We start from the raw sequence: 10,579 nt of genomic DNA, 5'->3' as shown, positions 1-10,579 counted from the left end.
CCCTTTTCTCCGAACACGGTCAATATCAAATTTTAATATTAATAATTGAGAATACGTCACAAATTTTGTTTTGCATTGGAAATTAAATTTGATCAGCCAAAACGAAGCAAAAAAAAACTTATGAATGGTTTGCTCGTTTACCACGAATTTTTCGTTACATAAAATTTCTTGGTAGAAGCCTGACGAGGAAACTACAAAACAATGGCAAATAACGATTATTCAATCAGTGGAAAGTTGGCTAAGTATGATATGTCACCTTTTAAGTCATATTAAGATATATGTATATATATATATATCACCATATTTGTCTTGAGATCTACAATCTGGCAAAATATGTTATGTCTTCGTTTAATAGTATTAGAGAATATTAGCCGTGTCACTTTATAGTATGTGTGTTTTTCTTTTTCCAAATATGGGAAATTGAGATTCGTCACTTAACAACAGTTATTATTTAACAACAGACGTGACATGCTTTCTTGAGAAATTGAGTGATGATTGACAATTTATGATATGTCTTGCTTTGCTGTCGTAATTTTAGACGGCAAAATATGATACAATGTTAATCGTAACTCTATTTATAAAGATGGATTGTCATGTCTGTTGAAGGATGGCTTAATATGGCATGTCGAACATATCTTGTTTTGCCGTCGTTGTTTTAAATGGCTAAACATGATATGCCGAATGTATCTTATTTTCGCGTTTGTTTTAAATAGCAAAATATGATATATCAGAGAAGCCTGGAAAAAAATGAACATTTTCAGCATTTACCGAGACTAGAATTTGGCTTGCAATCTATTCTGATTTTTCAGAGCCCATCAAACTATAAAATGAAACAATTTAGTAGTTTTTTTGTTTGTTTGTTCATAGTCTATTTCATTAAACTAAAAACTTGAAAAATAAATGTATTGTAACATCAGCGCTATGATCTTTGTAGTTTTCTATTACTGAAATAACTCTGCGTGTGACGTCTCAAGTTGTCTCCCGCTTCTTTTCGGTCAGTTCTGCAGATTAATCCGTTGACGGTAAGTAAACTGGAAATCTTCCACAACTTTCTTATCATTGGTTGATTCGGTCACTCGTTTTTACGAAAATATTTAAAAATATTTTTTCGTTCATTTTCAAGAAGTTTTGAGGCATAATTTAACGCTCTGTAGAGCGTAAGAAAACATTTTTGTATCCAATTTCCCGTAAGGCTGAAGTTCCTCATTATTTTTCTTCAAAGTGTATAAAAAGTGACATATAATACTTTGCCACTTTTCCACTGAAATAATGTAAACCGTGTTTGTGGAAAATTAAAGTACGTAGTGATTGTTGATTCAGTGATTTGTGTAATAACATTCCACTTGCCTTGTGACAATGTTATCCAAATAAATTTCATTCATCATTATTTTATTAGTCATAAACAGTCATTCCATTCGAGTTTTTGTTTGTTTGCTAGAATTACCAAGAAATCAAAGACATTTCAAAACATAAACAGCTGTCTCATTCTCCAAGAAGACTTTTTAATAAACACGGAATTTCCTAACAAGTCGGGACATGAAAAAAATTGTGCCATAGGGGTAATTATTCCTATTTTGGAACAGATCAATATCTTAATCTGTCTTCATTGGAGAAATGTAGAACTGAGATGGACCTTATATGCATTTTCAAAATACTCAATGGTGTAAATGATGTCCCCTCTCTGTTGTTATTAATTTCTTTTCATTTTCCCGACCATGTCACAACAAGTCAAAATCAGATATTTATTCAATCTTCTAAGAGCAACTTTTGTTTTTATGCCCCAATGTCCGGAATGTGTAGATTAGTCAATTCGTCACACGACTTCTCTTCGCCACTAAAACAGTGTGAGATGAAGTTTGATTGGCATGGTTTAGCTCGAAGTCTTATATGTCTTTCGTTTTTATTAATATATTGTTTTTTGCCCATGTTTGTCTTTGCTACATGGTTTTATGTATTTTTTTTTCAGTTCCTTGTATTTATGTTTCTTCATGTAACTTTTGTAATTGGCTTAGGCCGTATATATGTAAAAAGTAGAAAGTAAAATAGTAAAATTGTTTATTGTGTATTTAATAAAAAAATACAGCACCATTTTTGTAATATAATACCTCAGGTGCGCTCTAAGTACGTAGAGTCTATTAAAATCTTTAATAACCTCTGCTTTATGTATAGGAAAAAAAAAGTTTTCACATAAATCATTTTAAAGTGCCTACTAGCACAAGCCAAATTACTATGTTTACTTGGTTCACCGACAACGTTAAACATTTTAACGCACTGTAAGTGTGTCTAATTCCAATATGTACTTAGTGGTTAGAGCGTTTGAACATGAACATGAGGTCCCATCACGATTTTTGAGAAAGATAATTAAAAATATTGTTTTACAGGATAATTTTTCATGGTCCTTGGACTTAACCCGAAACGCAATATTAATCACCTTATTTTTATATGACATAGCTAGCTAGCTAAAAAACTAGCTAAGTCTTTATTTTAGAGGCTCTTCCGCTGGAGAAAAAGAGAGGATACGGAAAGAGCTCTTTTTTCGCTTTCAACTGGAAATCGAACTCAAGACGCTAGTTTTACAGCTAAGCTAATCCGATGCAGTACCCAGTGTACAACTAAAACTCATAAGGGAATGCATGCGTGCAAAGGAATAAAGAGAGAAAAAACTTTTTTTAAATCAAATCGAATAACTTAAATGTATTTTTTTTTCTCATGAACGGATGAGAAAAAATCCAAAAATTGTCTCTGGAAACGGTGTCGCGATTAAATAGCAATTGTTTTGAAGATGATTATGATTGTAATAATTAAAATTAAAAAAGCTTTAAAAATTGTGATAACTTCTGTTTTACTGGTTTATTTTTTTTTAATTTTGCGAAGGAATCGCTGAAATTTTAATTAATTTGAATTTTTGCCCAGGTATTCATTAGCCACGTAAAAGCAATTAAAAATTAAATATTCTTTTTATTCTGTAAAGATGTCTAGGTAATTTATTCTAAGCTTTAACTGCCGCGTAATTAGGACCTTTTTAAAATTTGTCATTATGAGCTAGAGAAGAGTTCATTCTGAGGGAAAAAAAAAAAATTCACTTACGTAAAAAAGTCATGATAAATAGCATATTTTAGTCGAGAGAATCATTTAATTTGACGCAAAGTAGTTAAAATAATTCAAATGATTGAGTTTGTTGCAAGAGGCTAAATTGCCCGTTCAGAATGGAGTCTTATTGCCGACACTTATGTATGGAAATGAAGTATGGAATTTGAAAGACTAGGGTGAAAATAGGCTGAATGCTGTCGAAATGCAATATTTTAGGCGAATGTGTTGTATAACTATATATGTACGACAAATCGACAGATGCATGAATATTTAGATCCTTGAAATTTGTAAAGCCAAGATAAGCATCATCGACAAAATAACATACATCGAAAATATATCACAAGCTGTCGTAATTGTTGGATACAAATCCAACTGGTTTTTTGTTATTTCTGGCATACCCCAAGGATCAATTCTAGGGCCCCTTTATATTTATCAACGACATTCAGGAATGCTCTCTTCATGCCAAAGCTGTACTCTTTGCTGATGACAGTAAAAAAATTATTAAGATAAATACAATTGACGACTGCAATCTCCTATATACTGATTTTAACCGCCTCTCAGATTATTGCCGCATCAACAATCTTACCCTTAATATAAAAAAAATGCATGTGTATATCTTTCTCGCGTAAACATAATACATTAAATTTCCAGTATGCTCTAATGAATAAAAAAGGTACCAAGAAAGAACGTTATAAGAGACTTGGGAATAGTTTTATATTCCAAGTTTGTGTTCGATATTCATATAAAGAAATTATTTATGACATGCAAAATACTTGCTTTTATAATGCGAATGTCTAGTGACTAAAAAAATATTAAAACATTATTAACACTGCTTCATAACACATATGTAAAAAGTCAGTTGGAGTATGCATCTATTATATGGAATCCCTAAAATAAGATATATATTAATAACTTAGAAAGCATACAGAAAAAAATATAAATTTAATAAAATACAAATTTGATTGTAGTTTAAATGCAATTCAAACTCTGGAGTAAAGAAGAGTGATGTTGACAATCATTTCTATTTAAATTTGCGAACAATATCATAGATTACCCTTTACTGACAAGTTCTTTAGAATATCTTGTGCCCAACAGGACAAGACTCAAAACTATTCAATTTGCCGATACCCAGGACAAATTCAAGAAAAAATGATTTTTTCTATCGAGAATGTCATTATTACAATATAAAATATGACTTATCGGCGTTGATAATACGCCTGTATAATTATATGAGTATGTCATTAAAATTTTATTTTCATGATTATAATATTTTGTACTTTATTCAATATTATTACATAAGTTATGATTATTTTAAGTTATTTTCTAATTGAAAAAACATATTAATTAATATACTTGATTATCTTATATTTATGTTTTTTATTTAAATTTATTATTATGTATACTTTTTAATTATTATTTTTTTATATTTACATATTTTATTTGCAGTTTCTGAATTACTAAGATTTCTTATCATTTAAATTAAACTTATTCTATTACTGGGTTATTTTAATATGTACTCTTGATTAATAACTCGCACAGCCGTAGAAAATGATTATTGACGGTTTTCACCATTTAAGTTACAATGTACCCTTATTTTCTATCTGAACTATTCTTAAAAACTGTTGTTTTTTTCCCAAATAAATAAATAAATTAGGAAAGGAGTTCGGCGTTCTTTCGGACATGTAGAGCGAATGGATGGTTATAGAACGCCTTTAATGATTGACAATGCAAATTTGGATAGATGCAGAAAACAAGGAAGGCCGAGAAAGACAACGCATGACCAAATCCAACAAATACTTGAAGATGGACATGCCAAACGTCGGAATAATCGGCGGACGTGCATCGGAAGATGTATGAATGTGGAGGAAGCGAGATTAGTATGCGAAGATAGAGTGACATAGCGTTTTATACTATTTTCTTACCCCTACGGAATAACGGCGTTATGGTTTGTTTGTTTGATTGAGTAGCGCTATTTCGTGCAGTGAAGCTCGTAGGACTTTATGGTTACAGTATATTATGCTGAATTTTTTGTTGAACTGTATTTTAGTGTTTTTAAGTAAACCTAGAGAGTCAATTAAATTTACCTTGTTAATTTACAAACTAAACTAATAAATAAAATAACAAAAAATAACGTCTAGGAATTAATTACGTATCTACTTGAATTTGTAAGGAATAAATAATAAGGGAACGGACGCAGCAAACTCCGGTGACAACTGTCATCAAGCGGAGGCGATGCGGTTGGCTGGGCTATATGCTGCAGATGCCTCCTGAGAGCCTCAAAAATGTGTCATAACTGTTATAATAATATTGTGTAGGTATGTGACATAACATGTAAGAAAATTAAAAATAAAGTAAAAAAAAACACACTTATAAATAAATAAAAACATTGTTAGTTAACAAGTACTACGTACTTGTATGTAAATAAAACACTAGTTTATAGTACAGCTTAAGTGCCTTTTACAAATCTTCTGTATAGTGCCTACATCATAAAATTAGTATGTATAGATTATTTGAATTAACAGAGATTTGAGTATAAAATGTTAATTGTACCAATATACATGCTATTTTTCATTGTTCCTAGACTGGCATGTGAAGCGTAAGACCGATCTTCCCAAATGTAACAATTGATCTAGATACGCTGCATTTATTTTACTAATGCAGTGCCCTATACACGTCCTTCTTTGACTTAAAAAAACAATACATGGCTTTTAATCAAATTAATAGTTTTGTTATAACTGGGGAATTATTTTATTTATTTATTTTATTTATTATCATTCTGTATTACATACACAAAATTAAAGTTTATAAAAAGTTGCTTTGACGGCCTAACTACGGTTATATACCCCGTTCTAAGACAAAAAAATATAAAAAAACAATAATCAATATATAAAGCAGTTATAAAGATAGAGGAAAATGTGGAAAACATGGGTAAAAAATGTAGTAAAGACATAGTAAAAATGTAGTAAAAAAACGAAGCAAAAACATTGTAAAAACAAAGTAATAAATGTAGTGAAAACAAAGTAAAAAACATTAAAAATATATAAATATGGATATAAAAATATTTTACCACAAAGTTAAATGCGAAAAAAAAACCAAATACATAGTAAGAAACATATTTAAAGTTATTGTAAAAAAATGAATTTATGTGTAAAGCAAAAAGCCATTTTTTAAAAAACATAGCAAAATACCGAGTAGAAAGAGAGAAAAAAATATAATAAAAAATAAAGTAAAAACAAATGACTTTACAAACAAATTAGGTTCTTTTAATAAAAGGGATTAAAAATATTTTTTAAACAAGTAAAACAATTTTCTACGATTTCACAAAGGAACTGAATAAGTTTTAAAAGTGTTTTTTTCTCATATATGTACATGTTTTATTGTTTTATAATATAAAATGTTGGCAATATGCTTCAAATGTCATTGAAGGATTACTTACTTAGAAATTTCGACGTATTTTTGTCGAAAGTTCATAGTTGACTGAATCTTAAACAGAAATTAGTTTTAAGGATTTCAAAGTAAAAAGACGTATTCTCGGATATCACATACTAAAGTAAAAGTCCACTATGATACTATACACAATACACCGGTCCCTCGGGACTCGTTGCCGCCTCGCGCTTGTGAATGAAACAAGAGTGGGGCTTCTCGCAGGTAAAATATCGGTCGGCGGTGGACGAATTCCTTCGCGAGACAATACACCCCACAAAAAGTTACCCAACACTCAAAACTGCGCGGCTGCCTATCGCATTCAAACTAGGAGGGTGATCGGTCCGCGCCAGGGGCGGAGGGGGGCATGCGCAGGCTGCTCCGCCCGCTCGCCGCGCCGCTCGTCAGTCGATCGTAGCGCTCGTACAGGGTGGGTGTCTCGCCGCTCCTCCCGTTTGCGGACATCGCAGTTTCCCACTAATACTCGCGCACGCTCTACTGCCTTACGTCACACAAGCGAGGCTATCAACCATGCACAGGACGAAACACTTTACCGAAAGTTTGCATTCCCGCGGCGTATTCGGCGATCATTAGTAGACAGTGAACGAAGTTTTTGATGAAAGAACGCGGAAGGACACGATTTGAAAATACCGCCGAAACGCGCCGAGGACATTGGTTCGAAGTGTAAAGACGGATGTCCGGTTTTCCGCGAAAAGCGTTTTGAAATATGTGACGCGAGTGTGCCATGACTCTGTGAAGTGAGCTCGGTGATAACGAACGGATGATATGCCGTTATATCGAAAAGTTTTTCTATTGTTTTCGTTTCGTTCGAAATTTCGCCATCTCAACTTTCCGCGAGTGCCGCACGATCATGCGAAGATAAGTGTTTGAGATTTTCCGAAATGTACGGAATTTTGTTAGTAGTGATGGTAGCGGGGTCTCTGAGCTCGGCCAGCGGTGTAGGGCGCGCGCTGGCCGGCTCGTGTCCCGCCGTCTGCACGTGCAAGTGGAAGGGAGGCAAGCAGACCGTGGAGTGCATGAACCGTGCGCTCATCACAGTGCCGGAGCTGGTGGACCCCGAGACGCAGGTACTCGACATGTCCGGAAACAATCTGCAGATCCTGCCGCGCGAGTCTTTCGAGCGCGCGGGCTTGCTCAACCTTCAGAAAGTGTATTTGAGGAATTGTAAACTTGGCCAGATTGACGATGAGGCATTCAAAGGCCTCACTAATCTGGTAGAACTAGATCTCTCGATTAATTTGCTTACTGGAATACCGTCCGCTACTTTTAGAGACGTTCCATTTCTGAGGGATTTGACTCTTGCATCCAATCCCATTCAAAAAATAGACGGACACGCTCTGCAAACATTGCGCAATTTAGTAAAATTAGATCTATCTCACTGCGAATTACAATTCATAGCTCCAAAAGCATTTGAGACGTTAGAACTTCTAGAACTGCTGAAGTTGAATAATAACAAACTGACTGAGTTACGCCCGCGTACTGTGGAAACATTGAGTAAACTTCATGGCATTGAGCTCCATGACAATCCATGGGCATGTGATTGTCGTCTTCGAGCTGCTAAATTCTGGCTTACCGAAAAGAACATACCTTATCCGGTAGCTCCAGTATGCGCTTCTGGGCCACCGAGAGCTATCGACAAAACATTTGGCGAGTTAAATGTTGATGATTTTGCTTGCAAACCAGAGATTCTCCCTGTTAGTAGATATGTAGAAGCTACTACTGGAGAAAACGCTACCGTAACATGTAGAGCCAGTGGTGTTCCTTCCGCTACTATAAATTGGTATTGGAATGGACGACTATTAGTAAATAATTCAGCATTTAGTTCGTATCAAAAACTATATGTTTATGAAGAAGGAAAATCCGAGAAAAAATCTATTCTCGTCTTGACTAATGCTCAGGAGACTGACTCTGGTGAATTCTATTGCGTTGCTGAAAATAAAGCTGGTAACGCTGAAGCTAATTTTACATTGCACGTATCAATGAGGACAGCAGGTATGGCAACTTTAGGAAGTGGTCAGATTCTCGGCTTAAGTGCTGCATTAATAGCACTCATTTTGTTGGCGTTCCTTCTTTTACTTACTTTACTTATACGACTAAGAAGAGTTCCATTTTCGGAAAGTAAAACTCCGGGAAGGCTCGAGGTCGTCACAACAGTAAATGGAACAGCGCCAGTAGCGACTGTTAAGGCTGCATCTCCGTCCCCAACAAACGGAGATCCACCTCCTTTCATAGACAGAAGAGCGCCAAATGACTTAAAATTTTGCAATCCTGTTCAAAAGCCGCCACGTTTAACTGATATGCCTTACGCAACAAATCATTACGATGGTCACGGAAGTATAGTAACCGCGACCCACGGATTTGTGTCTCCAACAACATCTGCCGGAAACAATCCTGATTTGATCAATGATACAAAGGTATCAGGAAGTGGAGAACTTGTCCCTTTGGGCACCACCGGAGAGTCGACAAACTCCACTCAAAGACCCGGAAGCGGAGAATATAGTCGAGAAACTTGCGATTCTCTTTACCCCTCTGGCTTATGGGAGCAGTCAACATTACGAGATGCCAATTCCGATACGTTTCTGAGTAGGACAGGAGCGGTAAATCAAACTTATAATTACGATGACAAAACACCGATAATTGGAAATGGTAGCGTAGATGGTTCACAAGAAGAGCTCGGCTATGCGAGCCGCACTTTTCCTCGAGCAAATGCTACACATAATGGATACCCTCCAGACTACGGTCTTCCTATGGTAGCAGGAGTGGATCCACGGGCACCCGGAGCAGCGATGCCCGCTAAAACCTTACGCGTGTGGCAGAGAGGCGGAGTACCCGTTTTGCCTCCCGTAACAGCTCTGAAGAGAGCACTAGCCAGTAGTAGAAATTCTCCGGACGAAGGCTATCAAGAGGGATGCGGAACTGATGTTTAATTTTTTTATGAGAAAACAACGTAATAAGACCAAAGAAGCCACTCGGCAATTAAAATTTCATCTCCGGTAGTTATCCTCGCCGGAGCCTGTTTCCTCTGCGGGAGGACCCCGCGGGTGGGCGGACTCTCAGGTGCCTATTCATCGTCATCAGATAGGATTCACCTTACAAAGTGTCGCGCCTTATCTTCTCAAGTCAGCAATAGAGCCTCGGTCTATTCACTTCCCAGTGAAGAGCGGAAATGAAGTGGGATTCGTTTTCACGTATTCATCGTGCTTTTAATAAAAAAGCCACGGTGAAATGTTTAGAGTTAATTATGATTTCGTTACTCTAAAAAGTGTTTTTTTGTGATTTGATTTACTTCCTAAATGTGCGTTAAACAAGACTCACTTCTCGACAGTTGTTGGTGCCGAATGAGTTACTCGACATTGTGAGGCTGTTACAATAATATCGGTGTGATACCTCCGTGGAGCGAGGGATGAGCCCTCGCCCAGTCTCCTGTACGTAACGATCTTTAATTAGACAAACCGTAGCTAGTTACCTTAAAGAATAGTGTACATATGTATCGAAGAAAGTAATGGATAATATTAGGGTACAGACGTAAGCCCCGAAGGGCATTTACGCAAACGACTGATAGAAATTTTCGTATATGAATGCTTGGAGTTGTAAATATTATAAATATCGTAAATTAATTTATTTATGTTAAAACAACTTAAATTATATGGTCGCCAAATAATAATATTATTTATATAAACTATATTTAAAGTACCATTATACAATAAACGATCCGATGTTCTGATGTCGTTCTGTATAAATTTATTCGTTAACAATTTGAATGTTTGTAAGAAGGAGAAAGTATTAAAATAAATGTTTTATTATGAACCAAATTAAATATGTTTGTTTTTATTTTTTTCTGCGCAAAATAAAAAATCTACCCCGTGAATTGGAAGATTAAAGGTTTATCTTGATCATATAAAAGTTATTGTTTTTTATGGGTACAGAAAATAATGAGAAATTGAGTGAATTATCGTGACTTTGGATGTGACCGCCTATAAATAATATCCAATTATTTAACGAAGGATAAAACGTAAAAATCAGAACCATCACAAATATCAATAAC

At 35.1% G+C, this 10,579-nt stretch overlaps 1 protein-coding gene across 1 annotated transcript; it reads left to right on the top strand.

Annotated features, from left to right (window-relative positions):
- Positions 1-6,925: 6,925 nt before the first annotated feature.
- Positions 6,926-10,351, top strand: kek1 (leucine-rich repeat, immunoglobulin-like domain-containing kekkon 1 protein). Its single transcript, XM_088237006.1, has one exon. The coding sequence runs from the start codon at positions 7,416-7,418 to the stop codon at positions 9,459-9,461; it is 2,046 nt and encodes a 681-aa protein (XP_088093132.1). The 5' UTR covers positions 6,926-7,415; the 3' UTR covers positions 9,462-10,351.
- Positions 10,352-10,579: the final 228 nt, after the last annotated feature.

The sequence above is a fragment of the Micrasema longulum genome, unplaced genomic scaffold (assembly GCF_059751315.1).
Source record: "Micrasema longulum isolate JH-2025_06_02 unplaced genomic scaffold, ASM5975131v1 h1tg001634l, whole genome shotgun sequence".
NCBI classification, from domain to species: domain Eukaryota; kingdom Metazoa; phylum Arthropoda; class Insecta; order Trichoptera; family Brachycentridae; genus Micrasema; species Micrasema longulum.
The sequence above is the reverse complement of the archived record's forward strand: the minus strand, read 5'-3'. Positions and strand labels throughout refer to the sequence as shown.